Source organism: Stegastes partitus, unplaced genomic scaffold, assembly GCF_000690725.1.
Source record: "Stegastes partitus isolate 25-593 unplaced genomic scaffold, Stegastes_partitus-1.0.2 Scaffold77, whole genome shotgun sequence".
Lineage (NCBI taxonomy): Eukaryota > Metazoa > Chordata > Actinopteri > Pomacentridae > Stegastes > Stegastes partitus.
Genome location: NW_007577808.1, coordinates 615,075 through 641,609, shown reverse-complemented (window position 1 = coordinate 641,609; position 26,535 = coordinate 615,075). Strand labels below are relative to the sequence as shown.

General features: G+C 41.9%; 2 protein-coding genes and 1 non-coding gene across 3 annotated transcripts in view; 2 read left to right on the top strand and 1 right to left on the bottom strand.

The window, feature by feature from the left end:
• Window positions 1–272: 272 nt before the first annotated feature.
• Window positions 273–23,067, top strand: sgsm1a (small G protein signaling modulator 1a). The gene is made up of 23 exons (XM_008276618.1): window positions 273–303; window positions 1,515–1,677; window positions 1,987–2,139; window positions 2,229–2,296; window positions 4,002–4,147; window positions 4,600–4,737; window positions 5,150–5,274; window positions 5,891–5,958; window positions 7,778–7,941; window positions 8,387–8,522; window positions 9,274–9,403; window positions 11,121–11,185; window positions 11,582–11,727; window positions 12,443–12,571; window positions 12,656–12,838; window positions 13,244–13,315; window positions 13,540–14,604; window positions 14,688–14,812; window positions 16,783–16,865; window positions 17,000–17,109; window positions 17,260–17,356; window positions 17,754–17,921; window positions 21,383–23,067. Exons 1-23 carry the CDS (start codon window positions 273–275, stop codon window positions 21,469–21,471), a joined length of 3,654 nt encoding a protein of 1,217 aa, XP_008274840.1. The 3' UTR covers window positions 21,472–23,067.
• Window positions 23,068–24,022: 955 nt separating this feature from the next.
• trnak-uuu (transfer RNA lysine (anticodon UUU)) lies at window positions 24,023–24,095 on the bottom strand. Its single transcript has one exon. It is a non-coding gene; the product is annotated as a tRNA-Lys (tRNA).
• Window positions 24,096–24,475: 380 nt separating this feature from the next.
• gatc (glutamyl-tRNA amidotransferase subunit C) overlaps window positions 24,476–26,535 on the top strand; it is a 6,203-nt gene continuing 4,143 nt past the window's right edge. The window contains exons 1-3 of the mRNA XM_008276583.1: window positions 24,476–24,797; window positions 24,876–24,926; window positions 25,311–25,480. Coding sequence (XP_008274805.1) covers window positions 24,609–24,797; window positions 24,876–24,926; window positions 25,311–25,480 — 410 coding nt within the window. The 5' untranslated portion in view covers window positions 24,476–24,608. The remainder of the gene's footprint in view (window positions 24,798–24,875; window positions 24,927–25,310; window positions 25,481–26,535) is intronic.

The following is a 26,535-nucleotide window of genomic DNA, read 5'->3' as shown; positions in this document are numbered from 1 at the left end:
AGATGTGCAGAAACGTTGTTGGAGACATCCTGGAAGTTGATGGCTCTGGTGGCACTTTTTATTGCCCGGCGTTGAAGGGAAACCTCGGGGAGGGTGATTGTAGGAACGCCGAGAAGCTCAGTGAAGAGCGACGGAGTGAAGGAAAGAGAGGAGCTGTGCCTGAAGGAGTGAGGACGGTGGAAAGAGAGAGATCATGATGCTGGTGAGTCGTCGCTGCCCCTCCCTCTGCTCATCTCTCCCAGAGCTCGATCGCTCCATCAACAGGGGTTGTCATGGCAACCCCAGCCTTCCCCCTGACCCCATGTGAGCAGAGCCACAGGATTAGTCCTGAAAGAGAACTCAAATGTCAACACAGCTCTCGGCTGCGCTGCCACGTAGGCCTGAGAGGGAAGCTGGGCGGATGTCTGTTCTTCACGGCAGTCAAGCGACTGCGCAAGTGTGTCAACATGTCATTAAGTTGGTGGATGAACTGGACTAGATTATTTAAAGGCATGGACTAATTGGAAATGGATAGAAACCAGAGAAAATGTTCAGTAAATACGCAGTCCTCACGTTAGGAAGCAAAAATAAAACTTTTTTTCTGAAATTGTAGCATAATGGCTTCATTTTTTTTACCCGACACAAGACACATGTTTTATTTTGTATTGAAATTCTTTGAATGTGAGCATAAAATAGTTGTTTAGAGATGCACCAAGCATAATTTATTATGTAGGAAAACACTCTTGAATTCTCACATTTTGTGCTCAAACGTATTGCTGCTGTTTGTTTTTGACGTACATACTGAAGACTCTTTTGAGAACAGTGTAGAGACAAGGTAAATTATTTTGTTGGAATAACTTGAAACTCTGTTGAAGTGGCTGTATGATATGCTATGTGTACAAAAACATGTCTTCTTGGGAGATGTTAGGTGCCACATTGTGCACCAAATTGCCTTTTTTTTTGCACAAAATGTTGATTTCAAGTGTTAAAATTTAAGGTTCACTGGTTTCTAATTCATTAATTATACTTGTTCTGGATTTATGGCTTCTAAATTAGTTTTGTTAAAATATGAATAATGTTTTCAGTGTTTGGTGGAGAACAAAACAAAGCAAGAAGGAGGTAAACAACTAAAGATGACATGCCAAAGCTGCTCTTCCTCTTCATGATGTGTAAATGCATAACTGTTATTAGAACATATGCAACAACTTCATAAACTAGTGTTGTGTTTACATCTTTCTTAAAGCCCCTAAGTGATCCAAAAACAATACTGAATATTTGTTATCGTGTGCTAATTAAGTTACAATTACACCAGTGTTTAACAGCAAGAAAAGGTGTATTTTGTTCTCAAAATACAAAAAAAAAAAAACATTGGCGCCACAAAAGGCATTTTCTGCCTTTTCTTTAACTTTTCATGATTTTATAGTTATTATGGATTCCTGTGTCACTTCTTGTTGTGTTGTTCTGGTGTATAGTATCAGTGAAGTGCTACCAAGTAGTAGTACTAATAAAGTATGTTTTATTGTGTGTCCATACAGCTGCAGTGGAGGCGTGTGTTCTTCACGGGCTGAAGCGACGAGCGGCGGGTTTTCTGCGTAGCAACAAGATAGCAGCGCTCTTCATGAAGGTGGGGAAAAGCTTCGCCCCGGCTGAGGAGCTGTGCAGGAAGGCCCAGGAGCTGGAGCAGATCATCGAGACAAAGTGAGAGACGCATTCATCACGGCTCATTCTCGCACATCACAGCAGACTTCAAAGCTTTCATCAAAGCCTGTTTGATTGTTGCTGCAAAAGCACTGAACACAAATGACTGTCTGTCCGTCTGAAGAGCTGTGTGTTTTTATTTTTTTTATTTTATTATATAAAGCTTCTAAATAATTCATGCTGATAAGCTTTTTTTGAATCATGAATCACTAATGCTAATAGTGTGACGCAAACACGGTTTCGCTTGATGGAATTTTTTTAAAACGTTTTGTGCTTTTTCTGAAAAATCAAAACTCTTCCCCTCTGCAGACGAAGTCAAAGCTTGCAAAGTCAAGACAGCCTTCGCAAGATGCCCCGACTGCCCAGCCTCAACCCACAGGGGGTGAAGAACCTGTGGATCAGGACGGCTCTGTTCGAGAAGGTGCTGGACAAGATAGTTCTCTACCTGGTGGAGAACAGCAGGTGTGTGGAGGGCAAAAAAACACTTTGTCCTACTGTGTTACAAGACTTCTATTTAACCTCAAAATTCCCTTTTCACGCTTGTCTTCCAGTAAATACTACGAGAAAGAGGCTGTTCTAATGGACCCTGTAGACGGACCTATCCTTGCGTCTTTGTTAGGTAATAATATGTGACGTTAAAAGGTTTTTTTAATTTACTGTGGTCGTCTAACATCATGTGTCTCATATACTGTAGGTTTGAATTTACCTGAGGCAATTCAAAGTGCTTCACACAAGAAGACAGATAAAGTCAATCCACAAAACATAAACACAATCATTAATTAATTATATTAAAAGCAAAGAGGCAGATATAATCAATCCATACAAACATAAATATAATCATTAATTAATTATATTAAAAGCAAAGAAGTAGATGTAATCAATCCATAAAAACATAAATGTAATTACTAATTAGAAGAGTCCAGATATAATACTTCCAGCTGTCATATGCACAACTAAATAGAATTGTTTTCAGCCTGGGTTTGAACATTGTCAGAGTTGAGGCCTGTCTCATATCTTCTGATAGACAGTTCCAGATTTTAGCTGCATAAAACTGGAACGCAGCCTCACCGTGTTTAGTCCTGACTCTGGGTACCAGCAGGAGACCTCTCCCTGAGGTTCTCAGAGCCCGAGATGCTTCATATGGGCACCAACATGTCAGAGATGTACTTTGGTGCTTTATTCTTCTTCCTATGTGCACTACCAGTAAGGTCCCTGTATATGCGGTCTTTGTTATTTCGAGCTTCTACTCTTGACCAGAGACAGAAGTAGACAGAAAAGTTAACCAGTCAAAGTCCATTTGGCAGCAACAAGGACATGATCCCTCACCGGCTTCCCACCAGCTGTTTTCACTGGAGTCAGGCCAGAAACAGCAACAGGCAACTCTAGAAGTACCAAATTAAATCTACGGATTATGAACTGAATACCAAAGCAGGAACGCATTTTTCTGCTTTTTTTTTTTTTCCGTTCTGAACAATTTTGCAACTTCAAGGTCCCTGAGATGAATTTTAAAAATCTGGGAAGGAAAACTCCCCCTTTGAACTATCCACTGTCTCCAGACTGTCTGTAACCAGCAGTCATGATTTTCAACAAATGAAGGCAGACAGTTTGGGAACTACGGGCTTCGTCTATCATAAAATTCTAGTTTTACGGTGAATCAGAAGATAGAGACCTATTATTGCACATCTTTAAAATAATTCACTTTTGTTTTTGTTTTTTTTAAAGGGACAGTGCACATTAATGAACAAACGTAAAAAAAGTACATATTATAAATGCTAGTTTGCATCTGTTGTCCCTTGGTGGGTCACAGACTAAAAAATGTAACTCACAAGGCTTTAAAATACACAAATACAGTACAATCAATCAATCAATCAGTAATACAAAGTGCATGATTATAAGTACTAGAGTTTGAAGTGCTGAAGTTACAGTACTTAAAGTGTGTATTGCCAGTATGTGAGATATTTGGAGAAGTTCACAAAATCAATAAAGAATTCACCATTCAGTTATGCAAAAATCACCAAAGGCAGTACATGTATACATAGGTGTATGTAAACATGTATTGTAGTATATCAAATAAATAAGTACTTAAAAGTACAGAAAGGCAGAGCGGATGTATATATATATATATATATGTATCATATATGTATCTGTACACCACAGACAGTCCACCTCGCTGTGAGAACAGGTTTGGCTGTTTATAAGCCAGTTTTCAGTATATTCCCTCTTTCCCTCTATTTTTCAGTGTGATGTTTAATATTTTAGATATTCTAACAAAACCATAGATCTTGTTTCTGCATCATCTAATTGTGCTGCTTTACTCGTGACAGTTGGACCTTGTGCTCTGGAGTACACAAAGATGAAGACGGCGGACCACTTCTGGACAGATCCGTCTGCTGACGAGTTGGTGCAAAGACATCGCATCCACAGTGGTCACTGCAGGCAGGACTCTCCCACCAAGCGGCCTGCGCTCTGTGTTAGTACGACATCTGATGTTACAGTAACTGACCATATAGAGTTACTCTCACGCTCCTTTTAGTGTATCTAATGTGTATGTAGTACTCTGATATTTTCATCATGTTTCACTGCCTTTTGAGGTTCTTGCCGTCTGTCTGGTGGACCTGCTCAGATTACTGCATTAAGTGAAGCACAGTGTGTCCCGGGAGAAAGAACAGAGCGTATCGGAGACCTTCACACTTGTTCAGTCGTCATGTTGTCAGTGAACCAGGTCAACACGGCCTATCTCACACACCACGATACTCGTTACCGTCGTGTGTGTGTTTGTGTGTGTGTGTGCGTCCCAAGCAGAGGCGGGCTGGTCTTTGGCATCAGGAACGAGAGGAGCTGCACTGGTGCACATGAATGAGCGCATGTTAGTCATCAGTTTTGTTATCTGATTTGATGTATTTCATGTCCCGGGCTGTGCAGATCCAGAAGCGGCACTCCAGCAGCAGCATGGATGAACGCCCTTCCCCCTCGCCATCAGCTCGGGAATATGTGGAGTCGCTGCATCAAAACAACAGGGCAACGCTACTGTTTGGCAAGAACAACGTGCTTGTACAGCCGGTAACTGTCTGGTTATTCACCAGCACGTATCGATATATAGATATGATACTCCCTAGGAATGATATCATTTAAATCTCTGGAATGTTCCTCTACTGTTTAAAACCCTGAACTAACTGGAAGTCTACATATTGTGTTGCCACCCTATAGTTTTCATGCACTCCAGTCAGATGTTCCCATAAACTAATTGTGCTATATGCTCAAAAGATGACATGCATTCAGCTTTAGATATCTCAGATCTTCACCTGCTTGCTCTGTGTGTAATTGTTTCTTCGTGTGTTATCAGTGTAATTACATAGCTAGCAGCCTTCTTTGGCATTTTTCTTCTCCAGCATCAGTGCAATCTGCTTCAGGCTCATACATACAAACAAATCCTCGTTTCTTGCTTTAAATGAAAACTCGTGTTTGTTTTCAGAGGGATGACATGGAGGCTATCCCAGGTTACCTCTCTCTGCACCAGACCGCCGACATCATGACGCTGAAGTGGACGCCCAATCAGCTCATGAACGGCTCTGTTGGAGACTTGGATTATGAGCGCAGGTGCAAAATTACCCATCTGCAAATGCATCCTGATTATGTCTACGAAGCCTGTGTTTGATAATTAGTGATCCCGCTCATACCGAGAATAGCTAACATGTAATGTTCCCCCACAAAGCCGTCTAAGCACTGCGTTATGTCCTTACTTCTTCTCAGCGCTGCTCGTGTAATACTCGGGTGTTACTGAATAATGCAGCGTGTTTGAGTGTGTGTGTGGCTCGGGGCCTCAATATGCTGAATAAACGCTGCAAATCCGATGAGGCCCTTTTTTTTTTTTTCAGCACACCAGCAGCCAACAGATGGTTTATTGACTGAGACACTGTCAGACATCTCTCAAACTAGCAAACCATGTTATGTTCCTGTGCCTGTGCATGGTTTCTCTCATCAAAAAGATTGATTGCTGCATTAGGTTCTGTGCCTGCTTGTCTTTGTGTGCACTCTAAGCAATTTTGTTTTGTTAGCTCTAAAATGAATGGCCCTCGAGGTTCTGATTCAGGTAACATGTAAATAATGCCTATGGATTTGTTTTTCACTGTTTGCCTGTGATCCGCTCGGTGCGCTGAGACTATAGTTTTAGTCGTGGTTTTACTGACTGTCTCCTTCATTTAATGTCTTTCAGTGTGTACTGGGACTACGCCATGACAATCCCTCTGGAGGAGATAGTTTATTTGCACTGTCATCAGCAAGGTGGGTGCATACAAACCTTTGCTTTATGCTGCAGTGTTTGCAGGGTGTTAGTGCCTTTTTATTTTATTACCTGCACAGGTTTTGAAAAAAAATGTCATGAATGCAATCATATCTTGTGATGTGTGAGGGCCAAGGGAGTGCTGAAGTTAACACTGGTGTTTAAATCATGTCAACAAGTAAAATCAAAGCATCATCTTTGACTTAAATTTCACACAGATCTTATATTAGAAACTGAGAACGCATTTTATCATTTAAAGAACACTGCCAGACTGCGATTGCTTCTCTTTCAAGGCGATACAGAGACAGTGCTACACATATTTAGTCCCTGCAGGATTGATTGTTGAAATGCTGTTTTCTCTGGTCTCCCCACAAAGAAAACCTCAGCAGCCTGCGTGTTCTAACAACAGAAGGAAAGCAAATTAAAACCAATTTTAAAGTCTCTGTACTGGCCACCTGTCTGTTGCAGAATAGATTTTAGGATCCTTTAATTGGTTTAAAAAGCTCTTAATGGTCTTGGTCCTACCTGTTTATCAGATTAGTTTTTATCCTATGAAACCTCTGGAACCCTCAGGTCCTCTGGTTGTGGTTTTTTAATTCGACCAGAAGTCAGAACAAAAACCTACTTAAAGGCATTTCTACAAAGTGATGTCAAGTAATTGAACTTTTACATGTAAAATAATTGACTACAAGTGTTCACAGCCTTTAAAGAGACTCACCTAATTCAACACAGGTGCGGCCAGCTGGTGCCAGAAGTAACACAATGAGTGAAATGGAGATCATCTGAGTGCCGTAAATGTGTCTCAAGTGACTGTAGTATCAAGACAACTGTAACTGGAAGGACCAGGCACTGGTGAATTAGTACTCCTGGTTATAACTAAACCATAAAGCCAAATAACGCTCCAAGCAGCTCTGTGAAAAGATTTGTAAAAAGTCAGGGGATGAATACAAGAAAATTTCCGAGTCACTGAACATCCCTTGGAGCAGAGTTAAATAGATCATTAAGACATGAAAGAAATATGGCACGTGTTCATCTGCCTGGAGCGAGCTGTCACCAAACGCTGAGTGATGGTGGAAGACAGAGACTAGTGAGCTTCAGGTTCTTTATTGTCATTGTATTGACATACAACAAAATTTAAGGGAGGCCACCATGACACCTATGACTTCTGTGAAGGAGTAACAAGCTTCAGCAGCAGAGATGGGAGAAACTGTGGTAAAATTGGGGTAAAATTGCAGCGTCCAGATGTGTAATGAGATCATCCACGTAGGCTTAATGTAATAACTGTGGCCAAAGTCACATCTACTAAATATGACGTGAAGGTGGTGAATACTTATGCAGCCACTTATTTTTACATTTAATATATGAAGAGCTCATTTGCAAAAACAGATAACTCCATTTTTGTAGATTTTCAGAAAACTTATTTTTTGTTGTTTGCTTGAGATAATATCAATCAAACTGAAGTTGAGTGGATTTGACTCAGTAGAAATGACAAAAATAGAGATAACTTAAGTTTGATTGTTATTGTCTCAGATAGACGATGGAAAAGAGGTTTTCTGAAGGTTTGTGACGATGGAGTTATCTGTTTTTGCACTTGAACTCTTCATTTTTTAATTGATTGACATTACTTTGTAAAAATCTGCTTTCACTTTGTCTTTAAAGAGTCTTGTCTTGTAAATATCTGTCAAAGAAGCTGTATTATATCAGACCGTGAGTCAGTGTTGCAAAGTTTCCAGCGGTGGTGAATACATTTTTACAAGCACTGTACTGATCGAGCGATTGAACAAGTTATTAAAGGAATCATCTCTTGTACGTCTCCTGCAGTGGACAGCGGGGGCACGGTGGTGCTGGTCAGTCAGGATGGGATCCAAAGACCTCCACTTCGCTTCCCCAGAGGAGGCCATTTGCTCCAGTTCCTCTCCTGCCTGGAGAACGGCCTGCTTCCTCACGGCCAGCTGGACCCTCCGCTCTGGTCCCAGAGGGGAAAGGTCAGCGCAGGAGGTCTTACTTTGCTTCAGATCCACAACACAACACATACACATATTTGCCATTCCTCCAGAAAACAGCACTAAAATGCTCAATGGACCTCAACGGATCAATAAATCAATACAAAAGACATTTAGGTTTGGAAGTAGATGCGCTGCCTCATTGCAGTATTGTCTGAAGTAATACTGATGAATTGTTCTCTCCGCATCACCACACAAAAAGTGTCTACTTTATTGAATGGATGCTTTTGTTAGACCCTGAGCAGCTTTGTATCTGCAGCTAAACTGAATAATGAAAACCACCCACGCATGTTCAGCTACTATTAATAGGCTTAATCATACACACGCTCATCAACTTTAATTCCTCGGATGGCTTAACTGAGCTGAACGGTTGAACATTTTTGTCGCTGGCATTAGTTTAATAACAATTTTTTTTCTCTCATTGCAGGGGAAAGTGTTTCCCAAGCTGCGGAAGAGGGTTCCTCAGGGATCTGGATCCTCAGACTCGGTCTCAGATAAGGAGGAGGACGAGGCCACAGACTACGTCTTCCGCATACTCTTCCCAAACAGTCAGTCGGAGTTTGGTGAGTTTCCCCTCCAGAGGAATAAATGAGCGTGAGCAGCGTCCACAGGCTTCTCCAGATCGTTGCATTTTGATGAAAATGTCGCCCGTTGTTTGTTGCAGTGACTGTAACCCATCTGACTTCCTCCCTCTCCCTTCACCGGAGCGGACAGTCCCCCTCCAAAGCAGGGACTCTGGTTGTACCCAGGAGGTCGTGCAGCTGTCCTGAAGAATCCCCCTCATTCACAGGAAGCAGCTGTAACACTGTCACACCTCGGCTCGTCTGTCCATCTGTCAGCTTGCCTCGCTTTAATTCCTTGCATCTAATATCCTCCTGCCCTGTCCTGCGCCTCTGGCAACGTTTATTGATGTGCAGCGTTATAAAGCCGCATTGTGTCACACTGTTTTTACCGAATCACGACGCGGTAACCTTTTAACAGGCGGTGTGTGTGGATTGATCAAATATGGCTCCTGAACTCTTGCTTGACTGATCTTTTCCCGTATAATAATGTAACTAAATACGTTGGCTTCAAGCTTTCAAACTGTGCATCATGTCCAGATTGCATTAATGCTTTTGTTTATGTGCTTTGTTTTTGCTCTAACAGGAATCAAGCTCAAATAAACTGTAATCTGAAGTGCTTTAAGCAGATCACAACCGATCAGTGTAATTCTGCTTATGCTAAAATGTTTACAGCTGTGGTTAAATCATCTAAGCGCAGATGTAATCGTTCTTGAACGCCTCTAAAGCGACGTGTGTTTTTGTTTGTGTGCAGTGACTCCTCCAGATCTGATGGATCAGGGAGCTACGATGTGGCATCCCACTCTCAGGAAGTCGTCGTGTTCCTCCTGCTCTCAGGGGAGCTTCTCTGACGGGGCGACACCCAAGGGGTGCAACCACGAGAGGTGAGAGATGAACACGCTCCGAGCTAGACTGAGCCGTGTCAGATCGTGACAGTGGGTACAGCTGGAGGCTGCAGAAACACACCCACTCACCTGACATCCTCAGCAATACAGAGATAACCAGGGATGGAACAAAGATACATGATCCTAGCAATTATACAGCAGATAATTATGTGACATTTACCTCGCTGGAATGAGAATGTGTTGGTAGAATGAGGTGATAAGCAATGCAGATAGCACGGATGAAGGCTATAGAAAAAGGCAAGCTGCTTAGCCTATTTGTTCTGTATGGCAGAACGATAGTTTATCATTTGATTAAAGGTCAACGCCAACAATAAATACGGCGTTTCATTTACCGCAGAAGTCAGAGCTCGGCATCCATCTCGGTAGCACCCTGGGCCGTTATGTCAGATTAACAATATCAGGCTCCTGTTTAAATGTTTGCGGGTAGAGCCACAGCTGTAGTTTTATTAAAAAGACATTCAGAGTTTGCTGACTTTGTCCCAAAATAAAGTATTTCCCTTCATGCTATACTTCTACTATGCATGCACACGGTTTGACAACACTGTGCTTGTTGCGAAATAAAATTTGCTGGATGTTTCCTGGTTCAGATGTCAGAGGGGGGAGCAGAACTTGTGTCAGCCATGTTTGGCATTACGGAATTCTCCATAAGTTTCTATTCAGAACTACTTAATTTGTGAGTCTCCCCTTCACACCGTCTCTGACCATTTAGCATTGCAACAACTCAGAGAATTCAGATGCACACTTCCAAGAAAACCTTGGTCAGCTATTATGAGCAATACCAGCTGATAACATCACATTATGCTGTATTTTGTGCCTACAAACACTAAAGCAACAACTGAAGTCGGACGGTGCTGTCTGTACGACTGATTTTCTTCGTTTCCAGATAAACTGTACATTACTGCAGCTTTCAGTGCTGTTATTCACTGAGCAGCCAGCTTGGATTATTAGGTCAATGTCAGTGACGTTCTTTTGACTTTCCAAGTCAGAAATCTGACTACAAACAATCCATCAATCAATCAATCCGTCAGTACAGTCAAACTTTATTTGCATAGCGCCTGTCATTCAGCTCAGCGTGCTCACCAGATTGCTGAGAAAACCCATAAACGGATAAAAGAAGACAGGTGAAATAAAGCTAAATCAAAAAGGAATAGCTAAAAAGGTTAAAAAGACAAAACAAGAATATAAAAGAAGAAAAACTAGATCAAATTAGATTAAAAGACAAAGCATGGAAATGTGATCAAGTAATAAAATAAATTTTTAAAAAGCTCAAAATAAAAAAAAAGATCATAAAGACAGAAATAGAATAAACATAACAACACCAAAACAATGAAATACATGAATAAAATAAGTCAAGACTATAAACCCTACTTTTAGAGATAGGCTTCAAGATTTCATTTAAAGATTTCTACACATCCAGCTGCTCTCAGGTTCACTAAAAGCCGCCTCGTCAAAGGTCTGGTTGGTCCTACGCTGTGGTTGTTCCAGTTGAATTGTCCGACTCTTAGTCTGAGCTCTGGACTTCTCAGTTCAACTAGAATGCTCTTAAACAGTATATAATACATTTAGGATGAACTTCTCATGCACTAGATAACCAGTTAAATGATGATCTGATGGTAGTTTTTTTTTAACAACAGAGACCAGAATAGTTGTGTTTTCTGTACAAATATGATATAATCTGTGCTGTGTCTTCCTGCAGGGCTCCTCTGAAGCTGCTATGTGACAACATGAAGTATCAGATCATCTCCAGGGCATTTTATGGCTGTAAGTGATTCATTCCTGTTTACAGCGAAAAGATGAATGTTTAAATCTAGAATAGAATAGAATAGAATAGAATAGAATAGAATAGAATAGAATAGAATCAGTCTTTATTGTCACTGTGAAAGCAATGTTAAAAAGACAGAGTTACAGCAGTGAAATATTGTTGTAGCCCTAACCATCCTCTGTGGCAGCAATACACAAGTAAAAAAAATGACGTGAAAGGAAAGATAAATATAAATATAAAGTATAAAATATTAAAGCAAAGACTGTGAAGAAAAGGAGGTCTTTACAATAGAGACCACAGTATTTAAATCTATTCACCTTCCCTATGTAAATGTGCTGCTTAGCCATCACTTGCCTCTGCAGAGGCATTAAATAATGCAGTGTGTTGTGAACCAGGGTTGGCATACTGCCGTCACCTGTCCACTGTGCGAACACACCTCTCTGCTCTCGTCAATCACACCATCGTGGCGCCCGACGCGCCCTGCGACGCCTACAAGGGGCTCACCACGGACGTGTGGCAGACGTTCCTGCAGGACTGCACAGTACGTATCTGTGGTGTCACGTCGCCCCAACACTATTAACCGCTGACAGTGTGTTGTCCACTCCCAGCGTCTCTTTTTTCACTCTGTCAGTCTCGCGTCTCATCCATATTCATCCTCCGCTGATCATGTGCTTCACACCATTAATCTCGCACCAGTGTGCAGGAAGCGTGACTAATGGGCCTGTCAATCCCAGAGTCCACATCTGCAGTTTATCTGGACACATTTACCTGCAGTCAAGGACAGCTTGGCTTGAGAATGAAAAACTGTTTATTGCCAAATATTCCTAGTCAACACACTTTGTTTTTTATACATAATTTGAGTGCAACATTTGACCATGACTGAGGTAGTCACCACAGCACTGGCAGCCTCTAGCCTTTTTTTTTTTTTTTTAGCATTTTTTCTCTTGTAACAGAGGATCATAGCTGTGTAAATCATGGCTTGGTGGTTGTGCTGCACACCTCAGAATTTTTAGGTTTTGTTACAGAATCTGTCCTTTGTTTTTGTTGACATGACAGATGACCACCTCAGAAACTTGAAAATCTGAAGATTATTTTTACAGTTTCTGGATCAGATAAATGGTGTTCTTAAAACTAACACGTCTTTGAACCTGCAGAAGGGTTTTTAGGCTCTGTGTGTTAAAATGAATCCGTAAAAATATAAAGACTGAACAAAACACAAGCATTGAGTTGACCACAGGCATGTTTTGTATCTCCAGGCCTACAAGGAGCAGGAGCTGCTGCGTCTGGTCTACTTCGGCGGCGTGGACCCGTCGCTGCGTAAAGAGGTGTGGCCTTTCCTGCTGGGTCATTACCAGTTTGGAATGTCAGAGGCCGAGAGGAAGGAGGTTCGTTGTTTCCACGATTATGACGTAGCCTCTGGACCGTTTTCCACCTGACCGCTGACCTTTGACCCTTCACTTTCACACCAGGTGGACGAGCAGGTCCGAGTGAGCTACCAACAGACCATGCACGAGTGGCTCGGATGCGAGGAGATTGTCCGGCAGCGAGAGAAGGAGCAGCACGCTGCGGCGTTAGCAAAGTGCTCGTCTGGGGCGAGCATCGACAGTTCCATTCAGAAGATGACCCATCATGATTCCACTGTGAGCAATGAGGTGAAACAGCAACACATGCATGAGCAGATTTTACACATTGAAGCCAGAGTGTAGTCTTCAGCTAGTCTGAGAGGAGGACAGAACATGAGGCCTGATTATTTTGTGGGCTTATGGTGGTTTAAGGGTTGCAGCATGTGAGATATTTCTTCTTAGGAATGAGGAATATACATAGCAAATGTCATGGCAAAGGTAATTAAAGGTTAATTTCACCAGTTTTAGTCGTTTCTGTGGCGCTTGCCCTGCATTAGGACTGAACTGTTACTATATCTTGGTGCCTTCTGCTTTCATTTTGACCCCTTACTGATGTATCCTCTTTAATGTGAGGGGTTGCACATGAGGAAACAAACAAGAATGTGAGAATAAAAATGTTGTCAAGTGTTGTTATGTATATTTTTTATTCTGCAGTCCCAGTCCTCCCAGAGCTCAGACAGACAGAGTCTGGCTCGCCTGCAGAGTGATTCCAGCAGCAGCACACAGGTATCAAAACCTCTAAACTCCTCCAAAACTACTAAACTGTATTTCTGTTAGTTTTCAAAATGCTAACATCCTGATCTTTTATGTCACATTTCTCAGTGTTTGACTCAAGTGATGGGTTTGATCTGGACATTTTGAACCACTGCTCCTCTCTCTCCTGCTAGTTCTTCACATCCTCCCATCCCTTCCCCTGGAGTAGTCTGCTTCCCTTTGGCTTGTTCTTGCAGGTGTTCGAGTCCGTGGAGGAGGTGGACCAGATTGAAACGGAGCCAAAAAGCGAAGAGGCCAAACAGGTGCCAAAGATGCCCAATGGAGCTCTGCAGAACGGGACGAGCTCTCCCGACTCTGGGCATCCTTCTTCCCGCAACTTCTCTGTGACATCTGGACTGTCGGACGGATCCTTCAGCACCGAGGACAGCGCCGCACCTGATACGACTCCCAGATCTGCAGGCGTCCCTCAGGCATCGCAGAGCTCCGTCAAACCTGCAGGAGGAGCGAGTGAAGGGCCGACGGAGGAAATGGACAGCCAGGAGAAAGATCAAGAGAAGGGCAAAGAGGAGGAGGAGAAAGCAGGCGAGGCGGAAAACAGTAAGACTGATGATAACACAGACAACAAAGAGACCAGTTTGCAGCCTGAAACTCAAGAAAACACTGAGAAGTTAGAAGCTATTACGGCAGAGTCATTGGAAACAGCAAAAGAAGAGTCTGAGGTGGATACTGTGACAGCACCGACAGACGCAACACAACTCAAAGCAGAACTCACTGAACAACAAGCAGAAGTGGAAGCGAGCAGTGAGGAAGCGCCAAAGCTGGAAGAGATGAATAAAATGGACGAATCAAAGACGAGTAAAGCGGTCTTACTGACAGAAGGGAAAATATTCAAAGTTTCCGGTCCTCCTGAAATGGAAAAGAATCTCTTTCTCTCGTCAGACACCAGGATGTCGAGAGGAAGAGAAGTCTACTGTGCCTCCCAGAAAGACGAGCCTCAGGTCATGACCGAGTCCGACGAGTCTCCCTCGGCCATAGAGATGGAGGAGATCCCCAAAGCCAAAGTTTCCATGGTGCCTTGGAGCAGCAGGAAGGGACACTGTGAAACCTCGTCTTCCTCTGATGATTCGGCCCCTCGCGTGGAGCTCAGGCAGGAGGAGGAGCAGGGAAAGCTGAGTCCAGAGGGCACCGAGTCCATCCTGTCGGAGCCAGAGATGGAGAGTCTGTACCCTGCCTTCGACTCTCTGGCTGAAACCACGAAGAACGAAGTGACCTCTCAAGAGTCGGCCGGCGGTACCTTCACTGTAAGCACACTTATTTATTCGTGCTCTGCAAAGTCAACTTTCTCCTGAGTTTGTTTTAATTACCGTCATTTTATTTGTTACAGCAAGAGCTTTTGGACTTGTACACACTGAATCTGCACCGCATTGAAAAGGACGTGCAGCGCTGCGACAGGAACTACTGGTACTTCACTCCTGCCAACCTGGAGAAACTGCGCAACATCATGTGCAGGTAAAACACTAGCAGCAGCAGCAGGGACATAATGACACAATCTTCATATTTACAGAAAATTGCTGGTTATTTTCAGAAATGAAAATGTGCTGTTTCTTGTTTGGATCATAACGTTCCCACTCCCCGTCTCACCGCATTACTTTTCACTATAAATCAAATAAATGATCCATTTATTCGAGACCAAAACCAGCGATCATTAACGAGTAGCTAAATCCTGGTATATTTTATTCTTCTTCTTCTTCCACAGAGCTCCTCTGATGCCCATAAACTATTTAAAACCCATCAGGGAGTCACTCTGATACACTGGGTCACATGTTGCTTCATTACTAAAAACATAGGCGCTGTAGATTATTCTAATTATGCCTCCGCGCCGGCAACAGAGCGTTATATGTTTAATTTGTTCACATCTTATCTTCCATAGTGTGTGCCTATGAGTACCATTTATGAGCTTCCTTTTTTAATTTTCTTCTCATTCTAAAGGCATTGTCTTGTGAGCATGCACTATAAAAAAAATGTGTAAAAAAAAACAGTTAAATGATGGGCAGCAATAGCTGGCAAACACAAACTGTAAATAAAATCAAATATCCTCATACATTGACAAACATTTTCCTTCTATGTTTTGCAGAGAAACACTGTTTTTACACACAGTTAAAATTATTACGAGCAAACACCTACAAGTTCTGCAGTAAAGCTGTTTTGTTTTACAGATTTGGCCAAAATTATTGCACTCATGCACCTTCTCAGTGCACACCATGATTGATTTCAAAGTACTTTGGTTTAATTCATCCATCCATCCATTATCTATACACCGCTTAATCCCCACTAGGGTCATGGGGGGCTGGAGTCTATCCCAACTCACTTAGGGCGAAGGCAGGGGACACCTGGACAGGTCACCAGTCTATCACAGGGCTACACTTAGAGACAGACAACCAAGCACACTCACATTCACACCTATGGACAATTTAGAATCACCAGTTAACCTCAGCATGTTTTTGAACTGTGTGGGAGGAAGCCGGAGAACCCGGAGAGAGCCCACGCTGCACGAGGAGAACATGCAAACTCCACACAGAAAGATGCCCCGGGACGCGAACCAGCAACCTTCTTGCTGCGAGACAACAGTGCTAACCAACTGCGCCACCCTGCAGCCCTGGTTTAATTCATTCAGATGAAAATGTATCACATCAACCATCCGTCTATCCTGTGATTCTCTATACACCGCTTTGTCCTCTGTACGTGTGCAGGAGCTCATCTCAGCTGACAATAGGCGAGACTCAGGGCCTGAACGCTGCATTTCTGACACAAAGAACCAGACAAACGTGCATGTTCGCGCTCACACCTACGGCCGATTCAAAGTCGCCAATTAACCTGCTGCATGTCTTTGGACTGTGAAAAGCCTGAGCGCTCAGATGACGCCCACGCAGGCTGCAGCGGATTTATGACATGTACATAAAAATGCTCATTCACTCATCCATCGTGCTGTCGACTCCTATTTCAACAATCTTCTCTAAAAACTGAAACAATAAAGTCATGATCATGTTTTTAGATATTCAGGCAGGTTTGCAGTATTAACAGATTTACACATTTAACACACTTTTGTTGGTCTTTTCATGGCATTTATTGATAACAAGAAGAGTTTGTTAAAAAAAAAAAAAAAAAGCCAGTCTCATCCTTAGACTGTATTTTTTTTCCTGCAGCTTATATTAAATCAAGCTGTCTACATTTTCCTCCCAAGCGCCCCGTCATCCTCGACACCCACCTCGGATCTAGTTTTACAATTTCAAAAAGCCTAATAGTGAATAGTAAAACCACTTGCCTCCGTAAGTAGTGAGTATTTTATTGAAAACCGTGGCTTGGGTGTTGAATCAAAATGTAGAAATACCTTCTAAATCAATCTGGACAGCAGCGTATGACTCATAGAGAGAAACAGCCAAGTGGAGTTAAGTTCGCTTGTCTTGTTTGTGTATTCACAGCTATATCTGGAGGCACCTTGACATCGGTTATGTACAGGGAATGTGCGACCTGCTGGCTCCGCTTCTCGTCATTCTGGATGATGGTGAGTCAACGCGCTGTTTGTTTTCCGTCTTCTCTGACATTTGGTGTATTTTTTACAGTTATTGATGCAACAACAGCGGAGAGTTTGCCCACTCGCTTTCTCACTCCAGCTGCCTCTGTCTCTCCTCCTTTCAGAGGCCTTGGCTTTCAGCTGTTTCACCGAACTCATGAAGAGAATGAATCAAAACTTTCCACACGGAGGAGCTATGGACACTCACTTCGCCAACATGCGCTCTCTAATCCAGGTGATACAGTAAAACCTTTTACACCTACTGTAGCGGTCAGGGACAGCTAAATCCCTTCATTTCTTACAACTTTGCATTTTACCCTCTCAGCTGGTCTCATTATTGTTTTTTTTTCTTTCCTGAATCTCCTCTGATCCCCTCTCGGTACAGATCCTGGATTCTGAGATGTTTGAGTTAATGCACCAGAACGGAGACTACACCCACTTCTACTTCTGCTACCGCTGGTTTCTCCTCGACTTCAAGCGAGGTAAAGCCACAGCACAGCGTTACGGTGTTTGTGCCAATTAGAGGAAGAGAAGACTCGCTCCTCTTTAAGCCCTGTTTGTGGATAAAAAACGCTTGGCAGCTTGTTAACAACACACATGCACTTATTAAGGCTTGGAAGGGGTTTTGGGAGTTTTTGGAGAAATGTTTGTGGGAGTTGCTGATGAAATAATTGGCATGAATCAGGCTTTGTAGTTCACTATGCTAAAGGTTTAACCACTGCGCAGCCCGTTTTCTATTAATTAACATGACTTTCTCAGCGTATCTGCTCGGCCTCCTTAGCGGATACCTCCTTTCTGTCTTATCTCTCGCCGCTGATAGCCGCGACGAATTCACCTCCCTGATCACCTTCCGTTCCTTTGTGCGCTTTTGTCTTCCAGAGCTGGTGTACGATGACGTGTTTGCAGTCTGGGAAACCATCTGGGCAGCCAAGTATGTCTCCTCTAGTCACTTTGTCCTCTTCATTGCTCTGGCTCTGGTGGAGATGTACAGGGACATCATCCTGGAGAACAACATGGATTTCACCGACATCATTAAGTTCTTCAATGGTAAAACGCACTATGATACAGCTGGAGTTCATGTAAATAGGGATGTGCAGTTGTTAGTCGATCAGTAAAGTAAGGAACAAACAGCCATTTCTCTACTTTGGCTGCACGTTTGGGGGTGTCGTCATGCTCCAGGATGAATTTGGGAGCAATCAAAGGCCTCATTGTTGGGGGTGAATAATGGATAAAACACTGAATTATCTAAAGTGTAAAAAGTGCACAGTGTTATAGATCCTAAAGCCACCGATTTTACACACCAGAAATGAGTCTAGTTGTCATGGCACCCTGTCGATACAGTTATACAAGGTCATCGGTGGCTAAAAGAACTTTGTCATTTCTGAAAAATTAACAAAAAATGACACCATCAGGGTTGTCTTGGCTTGGAGTCTACAACCCTATAATGAAAACCCTGTCGTACAAAAACACACAGCTGAAAGATGTGAGGCACGAATCTGACAAAGAAGCTACATTCTGGAGATTATCCAGCATGTTAAGAGCTTGACTCATACGAAGCCACGATTCTGTAACTTCCGCTACACCAATTTAGTAATTTAAAAAATAAAAAAGAACGATTTTGCAGCCTGGATTTGTCCCAACTTTGGTAGCCAAATCTGAAAAAAAAAAATCACACTGGCTTATTTTACATAATCATTCAGTCTGAGGTTTTTTGCTCTTTTCTGTTCAGAGGAGAGTAATTTCACTCAAACTGGTGAGCGCCAGAGTGCAGATTTGTCCTGTCACTGTCACTTGGAGTTTAAACAGCAACCGATTTGTTGGTTGTTTGAAGAGGTAACTAGAAAATGATGTTCTTATTTACTACTGTGACACAGCAACAAACAACACATACTGCAAACTAAAGTGTCATCTGAAGGACGCTTATCTTCTTATCAATGTTTTTTGAGACCAAGAACAAGATGTGCCACAACTTTCCTGTTGGAACGCTGGCAAGGAGAGATGCTGGTTATGGCTTCTTTTCCTCTTGCTGCTGCAGACCTGAAGGAGTACAGAGGCTTTTGGTTCCAGTAGGGAGGGATGTTCATGGGTTAGGTTTCCTTGGCCTCAGGATTACAGTGGTGGTGCCTTTTCCACAAACACCACCTTGTTGTCCTGCTGGAAGTTGTGTTCATTGAGGAGCCTCTGAGATGAATCTTCAGAGTTCGGGAACAAGGCTGCAACTTTATGGAAGAGCAATAACATACGAGGTGTGTCAGAAAATTTCCAGGACTGGTGTCACATAAGATATATTTCAAACCCAAACTACAAACTACCAGTTTTCCCCTTCAGACAATCAACCAGCACGTCTACAAAGAGATCCTGTTTGCTTCGTTCAATTCAGAAGAGGCGAGAGATGTGGCAGGACAAGTTGTGGATACATGACAACGTTCCTGCTCACAATGCCCTGAGCATCCCACAGTTCCTGGCTGAGAAGAACATCACTGTGCTGGAGCAACCTCCCTACTCGCCCCACCTGGCTCTGTGGGATTTTTCCCTCTTCCTCAAGCTCAAAGGGGTCATCCAGGGGACCCGTTTTGAACATGTGGATGACATCAAGATGGCTGTGACAACGGAGCTGAGGAGGATCATTGAAGAATCTTTCCAGGAGTGCATGGTGGCGTGGCAGAGAAGGCTGGGAAAGTGGGTTAGACTCCAGGGGGATTACTTCAAAGGGGAAAACTTGTAGTTTGGATTTGAAATATGAAGAGTTCATTTGCAAAAACAGATAACTCCAGCTTCACAAACCTTCAGAAAACCCACTTTTCCATCGTCTATCTGAGACAATATCAATCAAACTCAAGTTATCTCTATTTTTGTCATTTCTACTGAGTCAAATCCGCTCAACTTCAGTTTGATTGATATTATCTCAAGCAAACAACAACAACAAAAAAGTTTTCTCAAAGTGTACAAAAGTGTAGTTATCTGTTTTTGCAAATGAACTCTTATGTCTTTTGTGACACCAGTCCTGAAACTTTTCTGACACACCTCGTATAACCACAGTGACCTGGAGTGTAAAACAGTGTCAAGCAAGCATTACTGATTATGAAATGGCTTATTTTATTTTTATTTAATCTTTATTTAACTCATAAAAGTCTCGCTGAGATTAGGAATCTCTTTTACAAAAGCCTTCTGGCCAGGACAAGCAGCAGCCCAATTTAACAGATCACATACATATTACGATTTAAATAAACTACATGTGAAGACTAACAGTGGGTGGAAGTGTTATTACAAAAAAAGCAAATATATAACAAATATATTAATGACTGATTCACTGCCAGTTTTAACCTGTTCAATAAGCTCTCCTGTGCTTGTTGAAGTTCATGTAGGAGCAAAGAGTGTTTGTGTGAACAGCTTTGTGAATTTATTTACCTCTTCCACCCTGGAGGTCCGTCTACCGAGACCATCTGTTGCCAAAACACACAATCGGCACCTTTTTTTTTTTTTTTTTTAAGGTTGTAACACATTCACTGAAGACGCTGTACAGCACTACTATGAGTAAAATCAACGTGTGAATCGCTTCATTTCTGTTTGGCAGAGTTGCAGTTGAGACTTCTTGTCAACAACTCGTTTATTTACTCTCTGCTTCTACATTTTTGATTAGACGGAAGGGAAAATGTCAGTTTTTGCTGGAGTTTTTCAACTCTCTCACGCTGGCTGGTGATAAGAATAATGAGACTTATTGTATTTGAAAATTCCCCTCCGATGTCTCTTATCTGTCGAGGCCAAGGCCGCTCAGTTTGTCCTCACAGTTCTGCAGCTGTTCCTGATGATTTTTCAGGTGGAAATTTCCAAAAACAGCTCAGGGCTCTGAAGTGTTGGAGCATGCACCCTTGTCTGCTTTAAATTAAGGAGCTTTTGATTTGATTATCAGCTGTGTGGTGCATTTATTCACAGTCGCTCACTGATATAACTGGTTTGCCAACGTGACCTTAGAGTGATTCGTCGCATCCACGAAACTTTTAATTACAACATGACTTGATCTCTGTCGCTGAGCTAAAACTAAACACAAAGCTAAATATGAGAATGAAAACTCGGGCAAGCTCAAATGAACGATAAGTATTTGAAGTTTTTCCACATACAGCAGATATTTACAGAGTGGTAGGGCCATCAGCTCAGTCAGGCTCCTCTGTTCAAGAGTCTCAGACAACTTTATTTATCCCCGAAGGATTACCAGACGGGTACCATAAAAAAACAACAATCACAAACATAGACATTCAGGCACTCTGTCAGTGACAATCAATAGACCTGTAAGGACAAAAGCTGCAAACACACAGGTCGCCATGGAGAGAATAAATAATAAATAGAACAATAAATGACAGCAAATAAATACAATGCCTGGCTACTTGCTGCCATCAGCAGGTTTAAGAAGCGTCCCACACATTTAAGAAAACACATTCTGCTTTCTGTCTGTCATTCTTGCACTAGTGGAAAGATTAACCTTCAATGTTTTGTTTTTACTTGTCTTTCAGAAATGGCCGAGCACCACAACATCAAGCAGATTCTGACTCTGGCCAGAGATCTGGTGTGCAAAGTGCAGATGCTGATAGAGAACAAGTGATTGTTGTCTTCTTTTTTTCCTTCCAACTAAAAGTGTGAGCGGCTGTAGCAGCACCAGAGCGAAGACGCACGAGCGAACACAGAAACACACACACACGACACGAAGCCTTTACAATCACAGTTTGCTGCTATGAGCCTTATCGACTGTATCCACTATGTTATCTGTGTAGTCAGCAGGTGTGTGAGAATATTATGCTTGATGTTTGTCGGTATGTTTAAGTGAAAAACAAATGTAACTGAAAAACTGTTTCTTTCATTTCTAAATATGTTTTTTTTTCTCCTCAGAAATCCCTCAATCCGAGTGCACTTAATATTTTGAGATAAAGATGGCTTTAGTTGCGCCTTTCAAACCAAAATGCAGAGCTGAACTCAACCAGAGACTATATTTATGAGAAAAATACATTGTGATAATAGTTTATATTAATTATTTTAATAGCCTACAAGATAAGAAGAGAACTATATCAGCACGTTATCCTCGTATTCCCGTAATGAAAGAAAGAATGTCTGCAGATTTTTAATATTCTTTACACCCTGAAAACTAATTAATTTCCACGATTCAGAGCGCTGGCTGGTAGCCCAAAATGTAGCCCAAAGTCCACTTATGTTTAACACACAGAATGATTTAGCTTTTTCAGCGCCATGTCATTGATTTAGCATCCAACAGTGTTTTTGATGTTCTTGAACTGCCTCGTCTGCCGAATAGTATGTCTTTATTTGTTACGTGTGAACTGTAGTGTACCGAGAGCAAAACGTGTTTAAATTATGAGAACTGAATTATGTTAACACTCGTATAACCATAATCTGATATTTAAGTGACTTATGGATGTCTGCGCAGAGATTTGTATGAAGAAACAAGCCTGATTTGATAATCCTCCTCAGTTATTTTTCATTATCCAGTGAACCATTGTATATTTTGTAAATTGTGCAGAGTACTCACCTTGATTTTTGTATCGTCTTGTGTTGTCTGGTGCCCGTTTCTTGAATCAGATGTTCATTTCTGCTCGACTATGAAAAAAGGGGGACGTGACCAGATGGAAAGTTGATTCAGATTCTTTAACGTGTGTTTTAAGCAGAGAGACGGAAATGAAATGTTCGGTTTGACCAATTCTCCAAATTAATTGCAAATTACGCATTTTTTGAGGCGAGCTGTTTTGATGTTTTAGGCAGATTTGGGGTTTGTGAGAACACGCGAGATGCTTTTTATCCTCAACACTCTCGTCACTCATCATCCTAAAAACTAACAGTCAGTTGTCCTTCAAGTGTTGTTCCATGACTGTGGTAAGATCAGTTGCATTTAATATTGGTGTTTACTTTGTGAATGCTGTTGAAACGAAACAAAACAAAACAAAAAAAGTTTTAATTTATTGTGACATTTACATGCCAAAGTATTTATTTATTTATTTATTCATTCATTCATTCATTCATTCATCCATTTTCTCATTGGGATGCCGCTTTGTTTGTAAAGCTGATATTTTTATTTTGTGGCCAGTTCTAAATGTGTATTGTAAAACAATCAAATTCTATACTAATAGTTCATATAAATATATATTAAATATATTAAATGGTATATGTTCTTATAATAAAAAATAAAAATGGAATCATTATTTTTCCAAAACGTATTGTGTTGTGTGTTTTATTTCATTTATTCAGGCTGTGAGGCTCACGATCAAAAGTTAGATATCAGTGCATGAATTAGTTTTAGAGAAGCTGCAAACTAGTTCACCACTTTTAATAGATTTTTTATGTGAAGTACTGTTGAGCTACCACTTTGCTCATGATGAACTGCCATGACATTATATACATTCCTGGACTTTTCTAGAATTCATGAGGCAGACATTTGTGGTTTTGGATGGAGTGTCTTCAGATTTCATTCCTCCAACAGGAAACTTCAACCATCAAACACTTTGTTTTGTGTTTTCTGATGAACTTTAAGCACCAATTTGTGTTTTTTTTCTCTCTGCATCAAATGTGCGTAATTATATAAAACAAAACACATAATTCAGGCATCAGGTATGACCATTCAAAACAAAGTGAAATACAGTTCAGGAAGGCTGTCTGTGTTATTTTTAATTATCTATCATCCTGTTGTTCAGCCTCTCTCACATTATCCCTGCTGAGTCCACATCCATGTAGTTAGATTTCATTTTTCTGTCCTTTGTTGTGTCTTCTGTTTGGGGAAGTAGCCTCTTTACAGGTGTGGCACCCTTTCAAATCAATTCACTTTAATTAGGAAATCTATCTAGGACTAAGTTACTGTGTCTAGATTTGGTGCAAACATTCAAGTCAACATGAACTGTATTAACTATAGACATCCTCCATTTTGCATGTAGTTAGCGCCATCATCAGATCAGGCTGCTTTGGCTGGAGTTCTACTAATGACACTAGTATTAGAGTCAGCTGTAGTCGGTGTTTGGTGTCAACTCTTATGCTAACAAGCCAAACAAAGATGTTACGGTGTCATCAAGATCACTCTTGTTGTGGTTAGCATTTAGCTAATAATAATAAGCTAATGTGTGAAGCGCTGCTAGTGGGTCCGACATCAAAACAGCGTTCGCCCGAACAGGGACTTGAACCCTGGACCCTCAGATTAAAAGTCTGATGCTCTACCGACTGAGCTATCCGGGCTCTCAGAAATCATGTTGAGTCGTTATCAGCTATGAAAATCACGTTATGAATTCATGCAGCCTGATTTTCACGTTGCTACATATAGCGCTACTTTAAGCCGGCTAATTAGGCTACCGTTAGCAAAAAAAAGTTGGTGCGTTATTAACGGCAGTGCGCCTGCGCCAAAGGCAGCAGTCTACAATATCACGTTTTTACAACATTAATAGCGTCTTTCAAATATGTCAGACTTCCCCACTTGCTGCTTAAAATGTTAAAATATGTAACAATGTGCATTACACTTTAAAATAATGTGAATGTATTTTAAATAAAGCGAATTAGTTCGTTGTCTGTCTGGAGATGAGCGAACACGGAAGTGCGTTACGGTTGAGCCTCTTGCTCCTCCTCTGAGCTAACTCCTGTTAGCCGTGTGATGCTAGTTTAGCCCTGAGCTGACCTTCCGGGAGCGAGAAGACTCACAAAATGTGACTCTTTTTCTACACCTTTATCATAGCTGGCTATTTAACTGTGTTGGGAATGTCTGCGTTTAGCCTCGCTGTCTCACGCACCTCCTGTGGTGTGTCACCGAAGATCATTCGGTCCACATGTAAACTGTTATCAAATGACGGACATTCAGCAACAAACGTGGAGAAGAAGTTTCACAGGAGGAGCTGCTGCATTCTTAATGTAAGGCGTCTGTACAGCTCACAACCACATCACCCGAAGGTAAGTTAAATATATTGGTGTCTGATGTATCAGGAGCCGGTACAGCTCACTGAGGTGACCTGAGTTTGTCTCCTGCAGGTACCACAGCAGCCAACATGGGAGGCAGTACCAGAGGACCAGCTTCCCCCGGTAACATCCTCAGAGCTGGCTGGATAGAAACACAGTGTCCTAATACCTGGATGTCTTGTTAGATATGGTGGCATCTCCAGAGAGTATTTGATAGGAGTGGCACTGGATTACATGAAACGTTATAACAAATAGACTACTCTGTTATTATACACTGAGAGACTGTTTACAACCTGATATGTGTCCTGGGACGCCTCCAGAAGTATGTCATACAGGTGGCAAGATGAGGCCACAGAATGTCCAAAACCAAAAAACAAATTGAATTTTAGGAATTCTGTAATGCTGTTGTTATATCAGAGGCTGGATGAAAACTGTATGAAAGTGAAGGACCACACAAGGCATTCTGTCGCACATGCATGTCTAAGTGATGCACCTTTGATATTACAGCCTGCCCAGATCCCTGCAGACCTGGTGGACAAACTGGAGAGACTGGCCTTGGTTGACTTCCGCACCAAGCAGGGGCTGGAGTGTTTGGAGAAAGCCATACGGTTTGCAGATCAGCTTCATGTTGTTGACACGACAGGGGTTGAACCGATGGATTCAGTTCTGGAGGACAGGTACGGCACAGGCAGTGAAAAAGGCTCAGTTACATGGGACCTTTCACCACAGAGAGGCCTGTTGACGCCCTCATTTTACATAATGTTAGAGTCGTTTGTTCACTTGTATAAAAACATCTGGATTGAAACTGACAAAAAGGTTCATTTTCATTTCACCGTGTTGTAGCGGCCCTGCCTCTGCTTGGTTTATTAGTACAAACTGTTCATCCTGAGGCACTTAACTTGTAATATTTGAGCCACTGCATTTCAGTCAGCATCTACTGACATTAAGACACTTAATTTAGTTGCTGTACATACTTTCATCTAAAGCCAGATAAACAAAGGAGGCCGTCAAGAAAAACTTCAGCATAACGGTAGTGGACAGTGATGTTAATACCATAAATCTAAAACTAATGAATGTGAACAGAAAAAGACAAGAAAATCGTTCATCACAGTTATTTGCATGACTATTATTCTTAAACAAAAATTTAATAATGGGACTAATTACAGCTGGTACACAAAATGAGAGTAACCAGTGGATTCTCTACTGCTGTCAGCCGAAGCATGGATCTTTTTGGAGGAGATCTCTGTTTATTTCAACTTAACAGACGACAAAAAAACACCCCAAATCCGCTGTCAGTTCCCAAGACTTGTACCCCTACAGAAATGAAATAATACACAAACATATTAGAACTGGGAAAGTAAACTTATAGGTGGAATTAAGTAAATTAGAACACACAGACTACAGCGGCACAGTCTCGCCTACCTCTCCCACAGAATACATGAACAAAAGGGGAGAGGTAAGGAGGGAAAAACCCATTTATAAGACAGGGTGGACAGCCAAAAGCATATGTGGGGTACTGGGACCCCCCAGTGAAGGTTCCACACAATAACTGAGGGTCAGACCAGATTTTGTGCGATTATAACAATCAAAATAATAACAATAAAATAAAATCCATCCATCCATTATCTATATACCGCTTAATCCTCACTAGGGTCGCGGGAGGGCTGGAGTCTATCCGAGCCGACTTAGGGCGAAGGCAGGGGACACCCTGGACAGGTCACCAGTCTATCAC

Excerpts from the sequence above, each read along its gene's own strand:
- sgsm1a (XM_008276618.1), top strand. The coding sequence starts at position 273 with ATGGCAACCCCAGCCTTCCCCCTGACCCCAT. Across the intron at positions 12,572-12,655 it reads CAGAGGCCGAGAGGAAGGAG|GTGGACGAGCAGGTCCGAGT; the intron begins GTTCGTTGTTTC and ends CTTTCACACCAG. Across the intron at positions 16,866-16,999 it reads TCTCGTCATTCTGGATGATG|AGGCCTTGGCTTTCAGCTGT; the intron begins GTGAGTCAACGC and ends TCCTCCTTTCAG.